This window comes from Quercus lobata, chromosome 1 (genome assembly GCF_001633185.2).
Source record: "Quercus lobata isolate SW786 chromosome 1, ValleyOak3.0 Primary Assembly, whole genome shotgun sequence".
Classification (NCBI taxonomy): Eukaryota; Viridiplantae; Streptophyta; class Magnoliopsida; order Fagales; family Fagaceae; genus Quercus; species Quercus lobata.
This window is the reverse complement of record NC_044904.1, coordinates 35,227,355-35,251,564: the sequence shown is the minus strand read 5'-3', so window position 1 is coordinate 35,251,564 and position 24,210 is coordinate 35,227,355. Positions and strand designations below refer to the sequence as shown.

At 33.9% G+C, this 24,210-nt stretch overlaps 3 protein-coding genes across 3 annotated transcripts; 2 read left to right on the top strand and 1 right to left on the bottom strand.

The window, feature by feature from the left end:
* The first annotated feature begins 1,820 nt into the window (after positions 1 to 1,820).
* On the top strand, positions 1,821 to 2,826 carry LOC115953050 (zinc finger BED domain-containing protein RICESLEEPER 2-like). Its single transcript, XM_031070508.1, has 2 exons — positions 1,821 to 2,552; positions 2,629 to 2,826. Exons 1-2 carry the CDS (start codon positions 1,821 to 1,823, stop codon positions 2,824 to 2,826), a joined length of 930 nt encoding a protein of 309 aa, XP_030926368.1.
* Positions 2,827 to 5,867: 3,041 nt separating this feature from the next.
* Positions 5,868 to 7,908, top strand: LOC115951414 (embryo-specific protein ATS3A-like). The gene is made up of 2 exons (XM_031068649.1): positions 5,868 to 5,984; positions 7,325 to 7,908. Exons 1-2 carry the CDS (start codon positions 5,895 to 5,897, stop codon positions 7,793 to 7,795), a joined length of 561 nt encoding a protein of 186 aa, XP_030924509.1. The 5' UTR covers positions 5,868 to 5,894; the 3' UTR covers positions 7,796 to 7,908.
* A 14,960-nt stretch (positions 7,909 to 22,868) lies between these two features.
* LOC115953049 (cell wall / vacuolar inhibitor of fructosidase 2-like) lies at positions 22,869 to 23,348 on the bottom strand. The gene has a single exon (XM_031070492.1). It carries the CDS (start codon positions 23,346 to 23,348, stop codon positions 22,869 to 22,871), a length of 480 nt encoding a protein of 159 aa, XP_030926352.1.
* Between the last annotated feature and the right edge of the window lie 862 nt (positions 23,349 to 24,210).

Genomic DNA, 24,210 nt, shown 5'->3' with positions numbered 1-24,210 from the left:
AGTACCAACTTGGCTTATTACCTAGGTTAATCCAATTGTGTTTTTAAGGGGTCTAAAAACTATCAGTTACTCGTCTATTACTTGTTTGATCTAGCCTTTATGTGTTATTGTCCTCACTTGAATTTATGTTGTAACTTGAATGGTTATTTGTAAAAGTCTGATAGGATGGCTTTTGTATTTGTGATATAGATGGTTGATTATGAAACTGAGTAAAAAAAAAAAAAAAAATCAAAGAGATCCAAACATATTAAGCTTTTTGCATTGGAGTAAATCCAGTGATTTATAATTGTTTTTGAGTTTTTGATTATGATTAGAGTTCTTATTTATGGGTTACGGCTTTTGATCTCTCAAATTCTGTGATATATATGGTTGAGAAAATTCATATGGGTCTTGTTGATTTAATCAAACTGCAGATTTGGAGACACGAAATAGTTTTCTTGATATAGATATCTTCTTCTAGCTTTAGTTCATGGGAAACAACTATATTGTAATGAATTTGAGAAGAAAAGGAAAAAAAAAATATAGTTAAAGCATGATAAGTGGGCAAGGTCGTTGTTTGAGTGGTCCTGTAGGTTTGGTCACATTGATGCATGTTCTGCTGTAGGGTTCATTGAATAATTGTAATTTTCGGTGAGTCATTTGTACATGAGGTTCTCTTCATTTCAATAAAAAAATTTATTATTATTTTTTAAATCTAACCTTTCATCCATGTCTTAGTTTTTCATATGACAATGTTAAAGTGTCCATCTTGGTTACCTTGTTGTATAGGGCAAGTACATGCATTAAATGCAATGTGGTTAATTTTTAGATTAGTCTCATTTCCAAATTCAGGAATAAAGGCATTTATTCAAATTATCGATATGGTTAGATTTTCTGCTACGTATGTTCCTGGCTAGAATGAAGCTATGTATTCTAAGTCCCTTATTTATTTTTTGGTGTTCTAAGTTTGCTCTGTCATACAATGGAATTGAGAATTAGTAATAGGAAATTCATTTGTCCTTATTTGCTTACTTTATAAGAAAAATGTGGACTTGTTGATCTATGCCAAAATGGGGCTGCATAAATTGACTTGTGAATGCATTGTTTAATGATTGATTTGTTTTGTGTGGTACTAGGTCATGGATTCAATGGAGCCTACACAACCTGATGTTGCCACTACAAGACCAACCACGAGACCTCCTCGTCCACCGCAAGTGATATCTTCTTCTAATCCTAATAAGAGAAAATCACCATCAACGGCTTGGGACCATTTTGAGAAGTTTATAGTGGAGAAAGGTAGAACTAAGGCAAGATGTATATATTGAAGGAAGGAGTACATGGCAGATAGCAAAATTTATGGGACATCTAATTTAAAAAACCATACACCCATTTGTCCTGAATATCTTTATAATGAATTGCATGATAGACAAGACCCATTGTCCAAGGATGTAGAGGAGGGAAATCTAGTACCTAGGACTTTTACAAACATTGTGGGTGGAAAAGTTCTTGCTGAAATGATCATATTGGATGAGTTTCCATTTAGGTTTGTAGAGAATCAAGGATTTAGAAGGTCTTGTAATGTCTTCCAACCTAATTTTAATATCCCATCTCGCTTCACGGTAGCTAAAGATGTGAGTCGGATTTATTTTGAAGAGAAGGATAAGTTGAGAAATGCCTTGAGAGGCCGTAGGCTTTGCCTTACCACTAACACATGGACTTCAATACAAAATTTTAATTACATGTGTCTTACTTGTCATTTTATAGATGATGATTGGAAGCTACATAAAATAATTTTGAATTTTTGTATTGTTGATAACCATAAGGGAAAAACCATTGGCAAAATGGTTGAATCTTGTTTAGAAGAGTGGAATATTGAGGGGATTTTCACCTTGAAGGTGAATAATGCTTCCTCAAATGACGTAGCCATTAGTTACTTGAAAGAAGCTACTAATAGGTGGAAAGGTACTGTTTTGGGGAATGAATTTGTTCATGTGAGGTGTTGTGCTCACATCCTGAATCTTATTATGACTGATGGCTTAAAACATCATAATAAATCAATTGATAGAGTGCATCATGCGGTTAGATATGTGAAAAATTATCCAAATAGGTTACAAACCTTCAAGAGGTGTGTGGAGAAAGTGAAAATAGAGTCAAAGGCTATTCTATGTTTGGATGTGACCACTAGATGGAACTCTACCTATAAAATGTTGGAAAATGCTAAAAAGTTTGAACATGCATTTAAGCAGATGGAATATGAAGATCTTGAATATATTCTACACTTTCGGGGTGGGGACTATGGTAGGAGACCTCCAAATGAGGATGATTGGGAGACTTGTAGAAGATTTGTTAAGTTTTTGAAACTTTTTTATAATGCCACAAAGAGGTTTTCAAGTTCCTTGTATGTGACATCGAATGCTTTCTTTGATGAGATATATATGATTAAAAGAAAGATAGATCTCTTTTCTAGGAGTGAGGACCATTTTTTGTACTCAATGGCAAAAACAATGAAAGAAAAGTTTGACAAGTATTGGGGGGAGCGGGGAGGATTCATCAAAGAAGAGAAATGTGCTTTTGTATGTTGTTGTGGTGCTTGATCCTCGAAAGAAGTTGAATTATTTGAATTATTGTTTATCAAATTTGTATGGGAAGAATGTTGCTAAGGTTATTACTTACCATGTGCAACATGTGTTGGAACGCTTGTATGAGCATTATAATTCAACTCATTCATCATATGTGTCTATACAAAGTGCGAGTGAGATATCAAGGATGGAAGGTGTTGGTGTTGATGTTGATGATGATGATGATGATGATGATGATGATCGAGACAGATTTATTGCCTCTCAATAAAAGGCTTTTAGGCAAGGAAAACAACATGTTGGGTGTGTAGATGAGGTTGCAAAATACTTGATGGAGAATAGTGAAGGGGGGAAAATGACAAAACCTTTAATATACTGGCTTGGTGGAAGTGTAATATTAATAAGTATAGTATACTATCTCGACTAGCACGAGATGTGTTGGCTGTACCTATTTCTACTGTGGCTTATGAGTCGGCATTTAGTACGGGAGGACGTATACTAGACCCATTCCGTAGTTCACTTCCTCCTGAGATGGTACAATCTCTCATATGTACTCAAAATTGGCTTTAATCTTCAGTGCATATTTTGCTTCGACAAGCCATGGATGATGTTGAGCTATTTGAAGATTATGGAAAATGTAATGTTCATAAAAGTTATTAACTTGTGCTTTAACTGAAATTTAATTTATCTTGTGTATTTAATATATCTTGTCAGTGCATTAAATGGAATTTAATAGATATTGGTGTTCTAAAATGTTTTGAAGCTTTTTTGGAAGCGAAGTTAGCTTCACCTTCAGCAGCATCACTTTCACCATCAAGCACTGTTACAAATCTTGACTGATTTGCCTACATACATTGGTGAGCTTTGCTTCTGCATTATTACTTGAGCTGCTGTTCCAATACGCTACCTCTCTCTGTACCTATTAGCTCCCATTTGGAATATTTCTTGATGATTACTAAAAATCAAGTTTGAGATATTTTCGCAATCAGTTCTGATCTTCTAAATAAATTCAAACACTATTAGTTCATACTATAAAGCAAGCAATTATAGTTACCGTTTGATGATCATTGGTCTCTTGAATCTCTATTCTCATCTTCTTCTCTGGTTTGTAACCTGTGACTTGTGTTCATGATTCTTTATTATGTGTGAATTTGCATATTTTTAGTTTTTGCAACTTCAACTTTTGTAGCATGCATCGTCTACTGAAGGGTGTTTGTTTGTTGTAGTTGTAGAGTCAAGAAAATTAGTGTGACATACATGAATTAACTAGGTTGTTGAATTGGACCCATGATGGTGTTTATATTGAAGCTTCATCCAGATAGGATTGTCATTGATTTTATTGCAGTATGGACTATTAATTGATGATCAAAACCCTATTGTGTGCTTGGAAAACTATTGCTTTTGAGCTCTGCTCTGTTGAAGTTCTTGAAAGATGTAACATGCTCCTTTAATACCCATTTCATTTCTTCAGGAACAGAAATGACAGAACAGATTGGAACAGCAAAGCTAGCAATCTTTTTGAGTATGAACTCTTTGAAGGAGACCCTGACCACCTCAGAACTGTCAAAGCTACACCAACTCAGACTAATCCATGGATTGATCTTTCCCATTTTGTCATTTGGCCTCATTTTTGTTATAGTTCCTTTTTCCTCATGTTCTCCATTAATGTAATTTTTGCAACCCCTTGACTCTATTAACTTCAATTTATGATCCATGTAAGGCTTACAGTATTTAATATAAAGGACTGTGTTCTAAAATATGTGCAGAATCTGAGTTCTATCAGGCCTGGTATAATTTGCAAACTTTCTTTCTCAACCAAAATAGTTAAATAATAAACATAAAAATTAATGTTACTTGCAAACTTTCTTTCTCAAATATCAATGTATTAGTTCTTGCTCTCCCTCAAGACGGTATAACTCTTCATGTTCTGCTCAATTTGAATACCTTTGATATGGAGGATATGAACAGCTAGCAATGTATATATTATCTATTAAAAAAAAAAAAAAAAAAAAAGGAAAAGTGTTCAACCCAAGACCCGAAAAACTAACCCAATTACAGACCCGATTTTTTGGGTTGGGTCGGGTTTAAGGAAGCCAAACCCGATTTCTATCAGTGACGGGTTTCGAGTCACAATAAACCTGATCCGACCCGATCCAATATCAATCCTAACTGGGTGAATTTCAGGTCACTACTCCCTAAGAATTTACTAATCAATAAAAAGTGGTCATAAGTATAAAGAATCTTACTCTGTAGGCCTATTTGGAAGTATTTACCTACAATAGAACCTATTGAGCTATGCCAGTCTCAACTCCAATTCCCTATTGAATTTGATCTTGTAGAAGATTTCCCCTTTGCACAAATCTCCTTATTTGTGACTAACTCTATAGCAACATTTTTTTTTTTTTGTGGCTTTGTAGAATTCTTCAATCCATGCTTGGATGAACCAAAAATGGCTTAACACAAAAACCTAGGTGCACAAACATCGCATCAACTCCTATCATGCGTGCATGTCTATTTGTCTCTGTGATGATGGCTATTAAATATGTCTTTTATATGCTCAGGAACCCTAGTACATGAATCCCTAGAAAGCCAAGTCATCATGGGCTAAAAAAATAATTTTATATTCAATTTTCCTAATTAAGGCTTAATAGATTGAAAGGTATTGAGATAGGTATCAAGGTTCACTAAATCTCAATAGATCGATAACAGGTATCGAGAAGGTATCAGGACCTGTGGTTTCAACTTTTTATGAGCAATCTTGTGTCTTCAATAATACCACTTGTTTTGCAAAGTCAAGGTCTTCTTGAACACACTAAAAATTAAGACTCAATTATATGTAAAATGCATTTTGTTGAAGGATATGCCAATCACATAAAAACATGACCTTACAAAGTGCATTTTGGATCATATTCTAGACCCTTTAACTCCCTCTGAACCCACCCTCAACATGGGGAAAGAAAAAGGGATTTGGCTAGGTGCTGCAGTATATATAAAAAGAACTGAAAATGCATGGCTATGACATATGTGACCCCATAATCAAGTAAGAAGTGATAGAATCTAGCTTTAACCATCGACATATAAAGTGATTAGGATTAATATAAGGATGCTTTACCTAGATAAAGGGATAATTAGCCTTCATAAAGTTCACAAGCATAAGTAAAAGTTAAGGAACCTATTATACGTATGCGTGAAATAAGGTCTCATATATAAAGTTTTAAGAATACACACTTTTTGTGTATGCAAGGAAAGAATGAACTAGCAAAGTATATAAGTTGCAAAACAAAGAGAGATGCTAGATACTGAGGGCTTATATCTGTGCTAGGACAAAAGAGAAGAGAGATGAGGAATTGCAGTGCATCGTTCTTGACGTGTTGTGTGTTATTGCTTGCTTCACTCGCCGGAGGTGAAAGTCTACCACCAGAAAAGAAGGTATTGAACTAATATAAATTTATTACAGTGTTGCATATTAATGATAACAACACACACACACACACATATATATATATATATATATATATTTTTTGCATATGCATTGCATAGGAATTAGAAATTAAGTTAATGTTAGGAACTTGAGACTTAGAGGCTATACATTTGAGGCTGTCGTATATACTTTATCATTATATATCGATTATTTTTCTTACGTTTTTAAATAAGTTATGGCATTCTAGCTAGGTGGAAGATTGGACGAAATTGGATTTTTTTTTTTTTTTGGGCAAACGTTGGCATGCAAGACTCATAGATTTCCTAATTATTTTTAGATATGATCTAATTTGAATTTATGACATTCATTTCATAAAGATTTGTTTTTTATCATTAAGTCAAAATACTAATTAAGTTTTGGTATAAACGTAATTTAAACCCAAATACTTTATTCGATAACAAGATATTTTACCAATTAAGCTAATTAAAACCAACCTTAAAATATATGACTAATCCTTAAGTGAGTGTGACCCATCCTTTTACATTGATAATTACAAGAAAGATTAATCCCTTAAAAATGACCCCTAGATATGTTGGGCTAGAAAACTTAAAGCCAAAACTTTATAAGTCACCTGAGGACTTAAAACTTATAATCACTAATCAACCCCTTTAAGGTTGGTTTTCAATTGGAAATATAAACTGTGGCATGTGTATAAATGATCCAGACTTCCCAACTAATTTCCTCCTATACATTTTTTCTTTTTTTGTACTTATTCTAATTTCAGACATCTAGGCCCCCACCAAAATGACTAAACGAATGCACATAGAAAAATAAGGACAGTCATGCGCATTACAGTTTAGCAAATGTCTTCAATATTTGGAGGATTTATGGTTCCATGTCATGTCAAAATTATAGTACAAAATATCAGTCGCATTCTTGCAATGTATTTGCATGGTGTTTTATTTGACACCGTTGTGATAGCTTTAAATTAATTACATTCTCTCAAAAGCATGGCCTGGAGACCCTATTGTAGGCGGAAATTTTTCTAAAATAACGTTGTGTTGAAAATAGCACATTCAAATATCAACTGATTTTGTCATCACATATTGATAAACATAATTCTATGCAATATAATACCCTTAATTAGATATTTGATCTTTTTTGAAATAAGAAAGTTGTACATTTCTTTTAGCTTTTGAAGATGAATATATATTTCAGAAACCAGTTGAAAATCACAACCTCAAATCACGGTTTCAGTATGCAAAACCGTTTGTGTGTGACAAATATTTCCCAAAACAAAGTTTCATTTTGGCCTAATATCTTATTAATTTGATTGTTAAAATTGCAGAATAACTGTACCTACTTGGTCACAATAGAGACAACTTGCACCTTGGGTGCTGAAACCTCAAGCCATGTTAGCCTAAGATTTGGTGATACAAACTCTAATGACATATTGGTTCGCCATCTAAATTCCAAGCACATAAGGAGGGTGGATCCATTAGACCCTGTGGTCCTTGACGACATTCCTAGGAAACCATTTCAAGCTTGCATGATAGATGAATTTCAAGTAATGGGTCAATGCGTGGAGTCCCCCATTTGCTACCTATACCTGAAATTGACCGGAACTGACGATTGGCGACCTGGTTTTGCACAAGTTCAAGTGCTAGAAGGGTCTCATCTTAGCTCGAATTATTTCTTTTTTCGCCGATACTTGCCAAGACATGTATGGCATGGTTTGGATGTGTGTGATAGGGAGGTCACCCCTTTTGGGATCAAGCACAAGAGGAAGGTTTTTGTAAAGAAGCCATCTAAGTTCTAATATTCAAAGTTCAAACCAATATATATTGGGATTGTTTGTAGAGAAGGAATCTAAGTTAGTCTCCAAGAATAATGTTTGTATTTAGTGTCTTCTTTCCATATGGCTTTGATTGATTGCACGATTATAATAATATAAAGGTTAAATTATTAATTTAGTATTATTTTTTGATATAGTTAAATTTGATCGATTGAATATTAATTGTATTATTTTTATCGCTCAATTTTCAGAATCAAGTCAATATCAGTCTTTGTTTAGTTGTTAAAATGCGTGGATTTAATTTTAATTTTTTTGTACTTTTCATAATAACTTAACATATGCTCTATCTTCCATATCGGTTTATTTCATTAAAATATAGATAAAGAGGAAATTTAATGAAGAAAAAATAACTTCATTTTGAAAGTCGAGTAAATTAATTGACACAACAACTAACTAAATTATGGTAATTTGACAATACAGTAATAGTAAAATAAAGGTATTTTTCTATTCTGATAAAGGTATGGGCAAAAGCAATCTGTTTCAAAGTTGCAGAGTACCTTGTAAAACACTAAAAGCTGCTGATAACTAGTTGTCCTTCTCTCCTTTGTATGCTAGCCCCCTTGGCCCTCTTCACATTGATGGTGAAAAAGCAATACTGGCCTACTTTATCTCTACCTTATCCTAATAACATGCCCATGTTAGCCTAAACACATACAAAGTTTAATTTGGTATGGTTGTTTTTTTTTTTTTTTTTTCCCTTATTTATTTCTTGTATATAGTGTTATTAAAGTCCTTTTTTTCCCTTATTATAACTGAATATTTGTTCAACTTAATTTTTAAACAAAATAAATTGAAGTCCAAAAAGCAAGTTCCAATTTATTCATTTGGTAAAGTATCTCATTGTTAAATAAGAAATTTATTATTCAGACTCTATCTCCACAAAAAATTAAGGGTACTAATTTAAATAGTACCAAGTTGGAGTACCATTTCCATTATTCATGGGTTCTGTACAAAAGGGTACTAATTAAAAAGAATTCTTGACACACCATAGTAACTATTAACTCTGATCTGATGTGTTCCATCACAATTAGTTCGTTAGTGGGTGAGTGAATAGGTGAAGCTTCTTAATATTTGTGGCTCAGCTCTTTTCTTTTCCTCAGAATTGACAAAATGGAAAGATACTTTTTTGATTTCTACACAGTTTTATGGCACTTTTTTTAATGCTCGTGTTGGACACGCTGGGGAGACAAATTGTACATTTGCCGTTAAATTAACCAGCAGAAATGTACTGTGCACTTTATGTAAAACTATAAAATGTAACTTCTGGTAACTTATTTAATAGCAAAAGAAAAAGTTTTAGCAAAAAAAAATAGCAAAAGAAAAAGTAAAACTGTTACAAGCTATTTTTTTTGAGAATTTTACAAGCTATTTAATAGCAAAAGAAAAAGTAAACTGTTACTAGCTACTTTGGTTTCAGGGGGCAAAAAAAAAAAAAAAAACAAACAGTTTCTACTTTTTTGTTTGATGTGAACAGTTTCTCATTTCTTGAATTCAATCCGTTAGATTGTGTTAGTAATTTGAAGAAATTTCAACCTACTAAATTTTTTTTTTGAGAAATAATTACAATATGTTGCTAATCTCGCAGTTTGAATCCTTTCCCCCCAAGACTCCCAAGCACTTTATATATGAAGATATGCTAATTCAGCTACAAGGCCTTTGGCTCAACCTACTAAATTGATTACTCAATAAGTATAGGATTACAAAATTATTCAAAAATGTGATTTTTTTATTTATAAAAATGATATCGTCATTTATTACAAAATAATGAGAAAATAATGCAACTAAACCTAATTGTAAATTGTCACCTTAGTAAATCATAAAAAATATCGTTAAAAAAGTGTAGTTGATACAATTTTTTTATACTCAAATTTATTTATTTACTTATTTATTTTTGAAGGGATACTCAAATTTATTCAAATTGTGTAAGAATATAGACAAAGTTTTTTTTCAAATTGGTCTAAATGAATCTTCTTCAGTCTAGTACATGTAGTTTATATATGTGTATCATTTAAATATAATGTCACAACTAAAAATGTTTCGTAATTAAAAATATAGGTAGTGACATAAATAGTACTTTCGAGTTTCGATGAAGGACAATTCTTCCGACCCGGATTAGCGATAAACTTTTTCTTAAGAATACTACTGGGGGGGTTTCTTGTGATATCTAACTGTCCGTAGTGAGATGGGAAAAGACATTACAATCCCCTCCAGAAGAAAGAAGGCTCCAGTCCTCACCGTTCTTTTGCCTAAGGACAAAGATCAAAGGACGATTTCACATAGATTTCACCGCAACACCAACAATATTTCTGAGAACAAAAACACAAAAAACAAAAACAAAAGTCAATGTATTTTGAGTCTGGGAGAGATAGATTTGGATTTGAGAGAGTACAATACTCCTTTGTCGCTGAAGTAGCTAGTCACGTACTCACGTCCCAGTGACCAGTCTGCACAGCACATGCACCAAACATGGCCTAATTAGACCCACATCACATGTCCAAAATCCAAATTAGAGACCAACTACTGTGGATATTTCAAACCTTATTCTGTCCATAAAATTAAGAGGGTCTTTCTCTTTATTTTAGCTGTTTATATAATTTGGTAATTTGCAACAGGAAACTTTACCAAAAAGCTTTTTTTTTTTTTTCCTTCAAAAACTTTAAAAAGTTATTTTTCATTCTTAAAAAAACTATTGAAAAGTTTTTCTTTTCATCTTAAATTATTGAAAATTTTTTATTTAAACTAAAAAAAAAGTTCATTTTTCATCTCTAAACTATTAAAAAATAAAAAAACCATTTTTCATCATTATTTTTGTCTCTATACTATTTTTTTTACTGGTCATCTTCTAAACTCACCACTAATATTATTTTTTTACTTAGTAATAATCACCTACCATATTATCAATTTATAAAATATTTTGTAAAATAATTTGTGACTTTAGCATTTTCTTTACAAATTTGAACAAAAATTTTGTCAAGTCATTTCTTTTATTATATTCTAGTTTTCTATAGCAAAATCAACAAATTATTAAGGTTATATTTGATAACTGTTTTTTTTTTTCTTAATTTTCTGTTTTTTAAAACAATTTTTCAATTTTCTAGAACAAAAAACTTATTGGGTAAATTACAACTTACCTACCTATGGTTTAACTAAAATTTAAGTTGTCTACTTGTGGTTTAAAATTTAACACTTTACTCACCTGAGGTTTGATCGAAATTTAAGTTGCTTACCTGTGGTGTGAAATTTCATGATGCAAGTGTTCAGTTAGATTCTTTTTTATCTTTTATTTTTTTTATTTTTTTTTTATACAAGATAAAATTCTACTCTAACCTAATCTAAATGTATATATGTGTGAAGCTCCCTCCTGGAAACTTGAACCCCGACCCTTATCCCCCCACACCCCACAAATACTTATACTTGTGGAGTGACCATCGCACTAAAGGTGTGCAGTAGTCTTTTTTATCTTAGTTAATCTTGTATTTTTATGTTTTTTGTGTTTTTAAAGGAGAGAAACACAAAAGTGTAGAAAAATTACATATTTACCCTTGTTTTTAACAAAGTTGGGTTAATGAAATCTAATTAATTAAACTAACCTCAAGTGAGTAAAATATCAAATTTCAAACCACAAGTAGATAATTTAAATTTCAGTCAAAGTACAAGTAAGTAAATTGTAATTTGCCAAACTTGTTTGTTAACTCTAAACAAACCAAAAATAAAAACAGTTCCAACTCTCATTTTATAAAGGAAATTGAAAGTTGGTATTTAGCTGTGGAGTGACCATCGCACTAAAGGTGTGCAGTAATCTTTTTTATCTTAGTTAATCTTGTATTTTTATGTTTTTTGTGTTTTTAAAGGAGAGAAACACAAAAGTGCAGAAAAATTACATATTTAACCTTGTTTTTAACAAAGTTGGGTTAATGAAATATAATTAATTAAACTAACCTCAAGTGAGTAAAATATCAAATTTCAAACCACAAGTAGGTAATTTAAATTTTGGTCAAAGTACAAGTAAGTAAATTGTAATTTGCCAAACTTGTTTGTTAACTCTAAACAAACCAAAAATAAAAACAGTTCCAACTCTCATTTTATAAAGGAAATTGAAAGTAGGTATTTAGCTGTGGAGTGACCATCGCACTAAAGGTGTGCAGTAGTCTTTTTTATCTTAGTTAATCTTGTATTTTTATGTTTTTTGTGTTTTTAAAGGAGAGAAACACAAAAGTGCAGAAAAATTACATATTTACCCTTGTTTTTAACAAAGTTGGGTTAATGAAATCTAATTAATTAAACTAACCTCAAGTGAGTAAAATATTTAATTTCAAACCACAAGTAAGTAATTTAAATTTCGGTCAAAGTACAAGTAAGTAAATTGTAGTTTGCCAAACTTGTTTGTTAACTCTAAACAAACCAAAAATAAAAACAGTTCCAACTCTCATTTTATAAAGGAAATTGAAAGTAGGTATTTAGCTGTGGAGTGACCATCGCACTAAAGGTGTGCAGTAGTCTTTTTTATCTTAGTTAATCTTGTATGTTTATGTTTTTTGTGTTTTTAAAGGAGAGAAACACAAAAGTGCAGAAAAATTACATATTTACCCTTGTTTTTAACAAAGTTGGGTTAATGAAATCTAATTAATTAAACTAACCTCAAGTGAGTAAAATATCAAATTTCAAACCACAAGTAGGTAATTTAAATTTCGGTCAAAGTACAAGTAAGTAAATTGTAATTTGCCAAACTTGTTTGTTAACTCTAAACAAACCAAAAATAAAAACAATTCCAACTCTCATTTTATAAAGGAAATTGAAAGTAGGTATTTAGCTGTTTTAAGCTTCTAGGTTTTAAACGCCAATGAACACATAACGAAAACAACGCATTTTAGTGAAACAAAACACAGATTTCTTTCTTATTTTTTTCTATCCTTCTCTCACACCCAACTAAATCCTTTATTCTCTATTGGGATAAAACCCTTTTTCATCCCTACATTTTCATATGATTCTCACTTTGGTCCCTATATTTTTTTTTCACCGATTTTAGTCCCTATTCTGAAAAACGCGTCTCACTTTTGTCCCTACCGTTACATTAGAGACGGAATTCACACTGTTGGCAAACGGCATAACTAAAACACATTAAAATATTGTCCACTTAAGCCACATGGCTTTCCCGCCCTGCAATTAGTCATGTGGCACTCAAACCCCAAAGCAACTAAAACTAAAACTAACAAAAAACACCGTAGGACCTAACAGACTAACTAAAAAACATAAAACTAACAACTTTACCCTAACCTCGCTCAAATCACCATAGATCACAAAAAAAAAAAAAAAAAAACCCCAAATCGGCAAGCACAAAAAACCCCAAATCAGCAAGCACGATCCCTAACCCAGATAGCTTCAGAGTGATTGTAGCAGCTTCGTGTTTGTGAAGGTTCTATCTCTATTTCACTCTATCTCTCTCTCGTTATGTCTCACTCTCTCTCTCATATGAATGCTCTTTTCAAGTGCTGGGTAATCGGTCTGGGTCTCAATCTCAGCTTTTAGGTTTTGAGGATTTGGAAATTTTGGGTTTTGAGGATTTGGGAATTTTGGGTTTTGAGGATTTGGGAATTTTGAGATGTTGTGTTTTTTTTTTTTTTTTTGTTCTTGCTCTGGGTAATCGGTCTGGGTCTCTATTTCTCTTTCTCACTCTCTCTCTCTTCCTGTCTCCCTTTATAGCTTTGTAGTGGAATATTTTTGGGATTTGCATTGTTTGGCTGTTTGTTGTGTGTTACTTTTGTTTATAGCTTTTGGTATTTGCAGCTATGTTTGTTTTACTTTTGTTTATCAGGGACCACAATATTGACTATGATAAAAAAATGGAATATTTTTGTTGGTATTTGCATTGTTTTTCTAGGTCCATGTGTTCCTTTTAATTTGTTTATTAGTTTATTAGCCTAACAAAGTATTATTAATTTCAGAAAGTGAATATTTGTTTTCATTTTGTTTTCTTTCCGTGACTTGCATGCAGGATGGACGAGTGTTTTACTCTGCATGTCCACCATGGTGGGCATTTTACATGAGACCCTAAGTTTATGTGGGAGGGACAGTTGATATAGTGGAAAACTGTGATCCAGATAAGTGGTCAAAAATAGAGATCGAGAGTATCTGTAGGGATTTTGGGTACACTGCAGTGGATAAGCTATGGTTTAAAATGCCTAGTGTGAACCTAGAGCAGGCACATTTCCATGAGGTGGTTGATGATGATGCTGCTGTGTTCATGACCAACTTGGTGAAGGGATATGGGGACATTCATGTCTTTGTGGAGCATCCAATGAATGAACCAGTTAAGTTACCAATGGAGGATTTAAAACCCTTAGCTATTAGACCACCTGGTAGTGAACCAAGAGGAGTAAATGAAGATGTGGTTTATTGTGTTAGTAGTGACAGTGAGCTTCAGAGTGATCACTTTTATGAGTATGAGTATGCTGAGTATGAAGAGGATAATGATAATGAGAATGATGTGGAGAGTGCAGAGCTGATTTTTCACAATTTGGAGGTTATGATAATGCTAAAACAAATAATGTTGATGAAGAGTACAAACCTTATTTTTCACAGTTTGGAGGCCATGATAATGCTAAAACTACTAATGTTGACCATGGTGAGCAAGTTTGGGCTAGGAGGGCTGGCAAAGCACCAGTTGTTAATGACCAAGTTGAGGAGAGAAGTGAGGCTGAGGGGAGTGACTTAGAAGAAGAGCCACAAATGCAACCAATAGACATTGGTGAAGATAGTACTAATAGTTGGGACAATCAAGCTGAAGATGATGAGGTTGAACCAGGAAAAATGGGTGGTAGTGTCATGAATTCTGACTATAAGAGTGAGGAGCTGTATAGCCTTGATGAGAGTTCATCAAGTAGTGAGCATTGTGATGTTTCAAGTGATGGTGAAACCCTTACTACTGAGGTTGACAATTCTATTAGGAGGAGAAAATACCCAATCTTTAGGCCAGTAGCCAAAGCTAAGAACCTTAGGTTTGAGAAGAATATGTTATTCCTCTCACCTAAACAATTTAAAGATGCTATGACTGATTATGCAGTCCATGGTGGGTGGGGTATAAAATTTGTGAAAAATGACTTGGTGAGAATGAGAGCCCAATGCCAGCCAGGGTGCAAGTTTGTTGCCTACTTTGCAAAGGTGCCAAGGGAGAAGAGTTTTAGATTGAAAACACTGAACATGACTCACACAGGTACCAGAAGTTACAGAAATCCAAGGTGCACAACATCATACATTGGGAAGAAGTTAATGAAGAGGGTTAGGAGACAGCCTGACATAAGGCTCAAGGATATTTAGGAAGCCGTGCATGAGAAGTATGTGGTTAACATAAATGCATGCAAGGCAAATAGGGCTAGAGAGAAAGCTCAAGAAGCTGTTGATGGGGCCCACACTGCACAGTTCAACCAACTGTGGGAGTATTGTGATGAGTTGAGAAGGTGCAGTCCTGGGAGCACCGTTTTGATGAAGGTGCATACTTATAATGATGGTGATTTGGCAGCTGAGCATGACTTGGCAATTGGGCTGCCATATTTTGAAAGAATCTACATTTGCCTGGAGGGTTGCAAGAAGAGCTTCTTGGCAGGGTGCAGGCCAATCATTGGTCTAGATGCATACCATCTGAAGACCAAGACAGGTGGTCAGCTGATGTGTGCTGTTGGCAGAGATCCCAATGATGAGTACTTCCCCTTCGCATATGCAGTAGTTGAGGCTGAAACCAAGGACTCTTGGACCTGGTTTCTTAATTTATTGCTTTCTGACATAGGAGATAGCAAAACATGGGTGTTCATATCTGATCAACAGAAGGTTTGGTTTCTTAGTATTTATTGCTTGCTGAATTGTGTTTTTATTGCTTATTGAATTAATATTTACTGCTTACTGAATTAATAGTTATTTCTTTGTAGGGGTTGGTGAATGCATTTGTTGACAATTGGCCACAGTACGAGCATAAAATCTACTGCAGACATTTATACAATAACTTGCGAAAGAATCATCTTGGTGTCCTTATTAGAGACCTTTTTTCGAAAGCAGTCAAGGCTACCTATCAGCAAGCATGGGAGAGGGCAATGAATGAGCTAAAAGAGGTGGATGAAAATGCATTCAAATGGCTATAGTCTCACTCAACAACTATCTGGGCTAGGAGCATGTTCAAAAGTGCTGGCCAGAGTGACATTGTCCTGAAAAACATGTGTGAAAGCTTCAACAACAAACCTATAATCACCATGGTAGGCAATCTACTCAATTTCAACACTTTCTCTTATGATCCATAGACCTATGTGCATTAAGTAATGATTAATTCTCCCTTTCTCTATATGTGCTTGCAGCTTGAGTGCATTAGGCTTTATCTGATAACCAGATTTCAAGCAAATAGGCAAATGATTATGAAGGTGGAATCTGAGTTGTGTCCTAAGATAAGAAAGAGATTGTACAAGGAGAAGTTGGCATGTAGCAAGTGGCAAGCATGTTGGGCTGGTCGTACCAAGTTTGAAGTGAAGAATGCGCTAGAGAGTTTCACTGTGGACTTGGAAAAGAAGAGCTATAGCTGTAGGAAGTGGGACATAACTGGCATACCATGTTGCCATGCCATTTCCTGTATCTTTTTCAACAGGGAAGATTCTGAAAAGTATGTCAATGCTTGCTACAAAAGGACTACCTACATTGATTGCTATGACCCCATTATAGAGCCCATCAGTGGCCAGAATATGTGGAGACCTAGTGGACTGCCACCTGTGCAGCCCCCTATCAAGAGGAGACCTCCTGGCCGGCCTAAGAAGAAGAGGGCATTGGAGCCTGATGAACCTAGAAGTTACAGAAAAAACAGAGGTGTAGGCATCTCAAAACAATGCAAGACATATGGGAAATTAGGCCACAACAGGAGGAGCTGCAAGGGGGAAGTAGGAGGGAACTCCTCCCTGCCTGGGAGTGCATCCCAAGTCAGCAGGACCACTAGGAGGGTAAGTATACTACTTTGACTTAGATATCTATGTTGTTTTGTTTTTCAGTTGGCCGCTTATTAATTGCTATTGTGCTTGTGCTTGTACTTGCAGGCAACCAAGGAAGGTCATGCAAACAGTCCAGCTGTAAGCAGTGCACAACCAAGCTCTACTGATGATGTGACCACAACTGCGCCTCCACCCCCCACTGATAACTAGTCCAATCCAAGACCAAAAAGATAGAGGAAGAGAAGTGCAATCACCACTGAGACCTTGCATGCATCTAGGAATGCAACAAGGTATATGACAGCAATGAGATCTGCTGGAAGGTAGCAAGCTGAAGCAAGACCTTTTTTTGCTATATGTTGATAGCCAGCCAAAGTTGATATGTTTTTTTTTTTTTTTTGAGAAAAAAGTTGACCAAGTTGATATGTATATGTAACTGCTAGGCCTTTTTTTGTATGAACCATGCTGGTGTACTTATAATGGCTGAGCAAGTCCTTTTTTTGTGAATGTGCTAGGTAGACTTTGTCTCATATTTTGTAATTATTGATATACCAAAAACTGTCATTGGTGTTAATTAGTGATCATTCATGTTAATTAGTGTTAATTGGTGTTAATTAGTGTTAATTAGTGATCATTATTGTCTATTCATTGTTGTGATGAATATTTAATTCTTGTTCAGTTGAAGCCAGATTTGTTTGACTGGCATTAGGGGGCTATTGTGTTTTTAATGCTATTGTGCAGGTACCCTTATGCAGGTCTGTGAAACACATTCTTTCACATTCAGGTCAGGTACCCTTTGGTCTAAAGCACTATTTTTTCTATGCAGGTTTGTCAAAGCATATTTAACAAAAAGATTTAAGTATTTTCTGAATTAATTTTGCTTGTTATCCTGCCTCCAAGACACTTTGATAGACATTAGCTGTGATTTTGCTTGGAAATTTCGCTTGGAAATCAGCTTGGAAATTTTGCTTGTTATCCTACCTCAAAGCATAATTACTGTGATTACAGCATATTGATCTCATTACTATGTTCCAATGGCTTTTTTGACAATTTTGCAGGAACTGAATTCCTCATAAATGCATTGAAAGGTATGCAAATGCTGTTAAGTTCAATATCTATCACACATGCTTCAAATGAGCCATATTAGCTTGTATTGAATTGGTTACTGAATTGTTTGACTTGTGTGAGTTGTGTCATTTGGAAATTGCAATTTATGACCAAACTGTGCAGGGCAGTGCAGGTGTGTGTGCTGTGCAGTGCAGTGAAGTGCTGAAGCGGTGTGTGTGCAGTGCAGGTGCTGAAGTGGTGAAGTGGTGAAGTGCAGGTGCGTGTGCAGGGCAGTGCTGAAGTGGTGTGTGTGCAGTGCAGTGCTGAAGTGGTGCAATGCAGTGCAAGTGGATTGTATGGGATATATGGGACATATGGGATTGTGTGTGATTAGTGTTGACCAAGTTAGATAGTTAATGATTAGTGTATGGGATATATGGGATTGTGTGTGATCAGTGTTAAGAAGTTAGTTAATGAGGGAATCAAATTGTATAAAAGGATTGGGAAATGGATTGTATGAGATATTTGAGAAATGAATAAACTAACAAAGTGGTCTTCATTCCAATTGTATTTGCAATTCTTTGATAAATATTACTTAGCACTGCACTGTTTATTTGGTCTATCAGTTAGCAGGTTCTTATCATCTTGAAAGATTGATCAGTATTTGCAATTCTTTGATAATGATTAATACATTTATACAATATCATGAGCTTTATGAGTTGACCATTTCCTTTTTCTTTATATGCCAAATCATATATAAAAGTTCTTAAAGATTGAAATCATGAAGCCTGCATTGTTTATTTGGTCTATCAGATATGGCTCTGTTTTTTTGGTTTTCAGCTTCTTATGCAGAGTAATATTGAGTACACACAAAGCACAAGCAGTTCACAACAGAGGTGTAGAAAAAGATGAGTTCCATTGCTAAAGTCTCGGATTACAGAGAGAATTACACCAAAACACAAACATTTTCCAACTAATACATACCAACACAATTTCAAGCCAACACCTACCAAAATACACCAAAATTATGGCATTTCTACACTAATACTTTTTACACTAATACCTACCCACCTAATGACCCATTTTCCCCCCACCTATTTGGCCAACCAAAACAAGCATCAAACAGATTAGCATCCCACTTATCAACAGAGACAGCCCCAGGCAGATGACCAGCCTCCTCTCTCTCTTCCTGTAGCCTGCAATGTCAGCTTCAATGGTTAAAATCCGTTGCCTCTGCTCCGGAATTAGCACCTTGCCACGCTCGCAGATTTCATCATCACGCCATTGAAAAAATTTACACTTGCGTCCAACCTGACACCCAGGAGCCAGATAAAACCCATTATATATTCAACCAAAATCATGAAAGACAACAACAAATAGTATTACCAAAATTTGGTCACAATAACAGAATCCAACCCACTAAAGAAAATAGCTATAAAATAAGAACCCAATAACAGAATCCAACCCAACCAAAATAAGCAAAGTTTCCTACGACATTTCATTTAAAAAACAAAAAAGCTTCCTAAAACATTCAAAGAGTATTAGACTCAATTGCTTTAAATTTTTTCAAGTTTAATCAGCTGAGATAAAAATTGACCAGATTTTTTTGTATTTTGCTTACCACTTATACTTATAATGAGTTAAAGAAAACCCCTTTTTATGCTAAAAGAACACCCCTTATAACTGAACAGAATCTCACTCTGTTTTCGGAATCTCAACCAGAAAATCAATAGAAATTTAACAACCAAAACCGGTTTCTTACTAACTTACCCAATAATTTGGACACTCGTAGAACCTTCTTCCAAGGTTGTCAGGTGTCCACGAAACAACCAAAACCGGTTTCAGAGAGCAAAAGCATTGCATTGGGCCCCTTTTCCTCAAGCTTCCACTTGATGACATCGAGCTTGATTCCATGAGGGCAGTTGTGAGCAAGGAGCTGAGCTGAGTTCGTGGCGAGGCGAGGAGAAGAGTTTGGCGAGGAGCTGATTTGGGATTTCTAATAAATTTTAGGTTTTTAATTTCTGAATTTGAGGAGCTGAGCTGATTATATTTTTTATAAAGTCACGTGAGGGGCACGTGATCTCTTACAGGTGAGAATGGGAATAACTGCAGGGCGGGAAAGCCACGTGGCTTAAGTGGACAATATTTTAATGTTTTTTAGTTATGCCGTTTGCCAACAGCGCGAATTCCGTCTCTGATGTAACGGCAAGGACAAAAGTGAGATGCGTTTTTCAGAATAGGGACATAAATCGGTGAAAAAAATATATATAGGGACCAAAGTGAGAATTATGTGAAAATGTAGAAACAAAAAAGGGTTTTATCCCTTCTCTATTATCTCTACAGTCCACAAAGAAAGAAAATTGAAGAGAGGTCAACCAGCCCCATAGGTGTGGCGCTTGAGTATGGGAATTTAAATTAGTCACGGTGGGGGACTCATTAAATAGATACTTATTGAATTGATGGGGACGAACCTTTTCTACATACAGTACATATCACATACTGAAATAATAATGAAATTTTAGCAAAGGAAGAGAGATGGACTGTGGGCTAATAGATCGTGGGACTAGATTAAGCACCAACTCAAATCAAATTCTTCCCTTTTTTTTTCTCTAACTTTCTTTTTTCGAGCACCTTCAAAAGAAAGAGAAAAAAAAGTTGCTCTGGTTTTTTATTTTATTTTATTTTTTTATCTATTATATATATACACACACACTAGCCTCATCACATGCATTTTGCGTGTGTGATGAGGTTTTTTTTTTTTTTTTTTTTTTTGTCTAGTGCCATAATTTTCTTTTTTAAAAAAAATTAGATAAGTTTGTTTTAAAGACATAGATTAGTAGAAGGGTGTCCTTTTTTTTTTAGAAAAGAGAGTGTCCTATTTTATAGATATTTTCAGTGAAGTTGGAGATATATTTTTACCGGGTTGTTCTCGAGTTTTTTCTTTGTTAAACCTAAACTTTAATGGTATTTTTGAACCACATAAAAGTTCATTCCAAAAAGGGGAATTCTCTTATAAATAGTATGTGTGTGTGTGTGTGTGTGTGTGAAAACTTTTTTTGGGGGGGGGGGGTGGGGGGGGGGGGAAGATGTACCTCCAATAGTTAGGGAAGCTTTGTACCAAGATGCTAATTTTTCTGATTAATTGAATGGAATGCTTTTGTTTCAACCAAAAAAAAAAAAAATTTTTTTTTTTTTTTGCAAACCATAAAATGATGGGGCCTTCACTTGAATATATTTTTTAATGGATGTTCTCTAAATATAGTTTTTAGAAAATTGTATCTTATTTTCCTTCTTCAGAACATAATTTTGAAAACGGCTAAGATAATATTTTCAAGATACATAAAATATTTAATTTTAATGGCATATTTGTAAATAAATTGAAAATAGTAGACCTCATAGATTCATCCAAGCACTTTTATCTCTTTTACTAAGGAGTTTATTTTTATCACAAAAAATTCTCATTATAAAAAAGTAAATTAGCTCTTTTCTCTTATCATTATATATATAAGTAATCTACATATTCTACACGTTCTCTTTTGTGAATTTTTTTTAAAAAAAATTCATAAATAGAAATGGTCTCCCAAACCTCTTTTTTTTCCTTTTTTTTTTTTTTCAAATATTTTGAAAATTGTTCTTAAAATTGGGAGCCAAACAAGTATAATGTAATAATTATTATCTAGAAAACTACTTTTAATTTTAATTTTTTTCAAAATTGTTTGAAAACAAAAACAAAAATCCTCCTACCAAATTAGCCCTAAGAAAACTATTTTTTAATTTTATTCTTAAAAACAAGTTTTTGAAAATAAAAGACCAAAAAAGTTACCCAACATAGCCTAAGAATTTGATAATTTTCTTTTCAACTTTTAGTTGTGATTTCAATAAAATATTAAATAAGTTAACGATTAAAATGATATTATATATGTGTATATATATATTGTGGTGGAGAAAAGCCCAGGAGTACATCTCTACACATGTATTGGGCCAGGGGCCAAATCTGGGGACGAATAATTGCTTGCATGAGGGTCAATGGTAGTAGGTAAAGGGGTAAAATCCAATTAGGATCGCCTGGCAAAGGTCCGAGGAAGAGTGTCATCTTGGTAGAGTAAAGCCGAGGTAAGAGGAAGCAAACTACCGTCAAGAGCAACATTCCAAACTGTTCCATGGATAAGGATAAACATCAAGAAGGGACATGACAAAGGAAAGCTACAAATATCTTGGGAAAAGCTACTACCACCGCATTAAATATACCACAGCTAACTCTTTGGCCACATTAATGATGAAGTGATCCCTGAACAGTAATTCTCAGCCTTCCAGCTACTACCCAAAGACTTTAGGGAGATGCAGATGGAACAAGAACCAACCCTAGAGATCTGATATGCACGTGGAGGGTGGAGATGCTAGGGAAAGATAATATAAAATGGAATGGAGACACTAAGAGAAGGGGATCAGAAATTTGTAAGAAAAAGCATTGTAGCAGCTTGAACCATATCTGTAACCATTTTCAATCAATATATACTAGAATATATTTCCTCAGATTGTGCCGAGAACAAATTTACTTAGATAAATCCAGTCAATTTCTGTTTGATTATCTTTTAGAATCCATTCTAACTGTTAAGTCATTCATTAGAGTCTAATTTTCCAACTCACTCTCTACAAATTCATTGTATTGGGCTTATTGGGCTTGGATCCAATCATACCTTGGGCCAAGGATCCAAAACGCGCTCTTACATATATGATTCACCAACTCAAGCAAATGGAAAATGTAATTGATATGAATATTAGGTTGGAAGAAGAGTCACAATTCATGATTACAAAACATGTAACCAAAGATGTACTAAATATAATGATATAATAATATTTTGAGAGAGAGAGAGATGATAGTTTATATATATATATATACTAATTCAATAGTTGAAGATGGAGGTATTTGATCTTTAAGTATCTCTATAGGATATCCCAAAAGTATCCATTGAGCTATAAGGCTAGTTTTTAGCAAACTAGTTTTTATTATAGATTACAAAACTATGCCAAATACATTATGTTGAAATGAAAGAATCAATTACAGCGAAAGTAATATCAGTTAGCTTAGTAACTTTAAAAGTCTCGTCTGATATCGATGATTGACGTATAGGGGGGCTCTTTTTGTATTCACCATCACAATCTATAGCTTTGCTAGCTACATCCCTAATAAAAGCTATCACTTTCCAATAAGACCTTGCACTTGAAGCCGTATATGCACCTCTCAATTTTACATTTGCATCATTAAAATCGGTTAGGCAATTATGAATTCGTTTCTTATCCAGTGGATCAGTGAGCGATTTAAGAATATGTGGGATTCGATCAATGGTAGCTTCTACTAAATCAATATTTATAGCAATAGAGATGAGGACAAGACCATTTCGATCAGCTGCACAAGTACGTGGGTCCCCTCTAAAACTTGACATGCAAAAGTCATAGTCCTCGGACTTCTGGCAAACGCTGTCGAGTAAGGCAAAGTCAGCCTTTACTTCGATCATTGCATTCGAAACTAGATAGAAAAGAGAGGTAACCAGTAGAGGAATTACCAAGATTGATAAGCAACTAATTGGAGAGATCATTTTCTCTTTTCTTTTTCTAAGCTCTTTGTCAAGAATGATATTGATTCACCTATATTCTATCTATAATATATAATGTACTCGAAAGTAACATGATTATATGATTTTTTTTTTTTTTTTAATTATGTTTTTCAAAATATGATATAATTATCATGATGATATGATTTTTATCCTTTTTAATTTTTTTTTTCTAAATATGATATATTTGATAATTAAGATAGTTATTAAATAATAGGTATTTGTTATAATTGTATTTGAATATAAAACTATATATTTGAATATTAAACATTGATTATGATTGTGTTTTTTATGGAAGTACATTTTCTATCATATATTATAACTAATCGCAAACCCATGCGATGCACAGGAAAACTACTAAAACTAAAATCTAAAGATATATTGTGTTTCCTTTTTTTGTTTTCTTGAAGAATGTTAAATAATACAGGAGTATTTATATAAGTTCAAATCCCTATAAAAAGTTCAAATCTCTTAAAACATTACACCAATATGAGAAATTAGGGTGCTTTGTTCAACCCAAGTACAAAGTTAAAATCAACCTCTAACTTCATACCTTTAGGGCCTTGAACTTTGTGCACTAAGGTTATATTGTTATATATATAAATTGTAAGCTAAAGCTGGCTTGATATGATATTCCTTTTTGTTACAAAAAGAATCAATGGAATAAATATGACAAAGTAAGAGATTCCATGCCATTGGTGAGTAGTATAATTCCTCCAATTCGTGGCCAATCGAAAGCCATCTTTCTCCTATAAATTCATAAGCT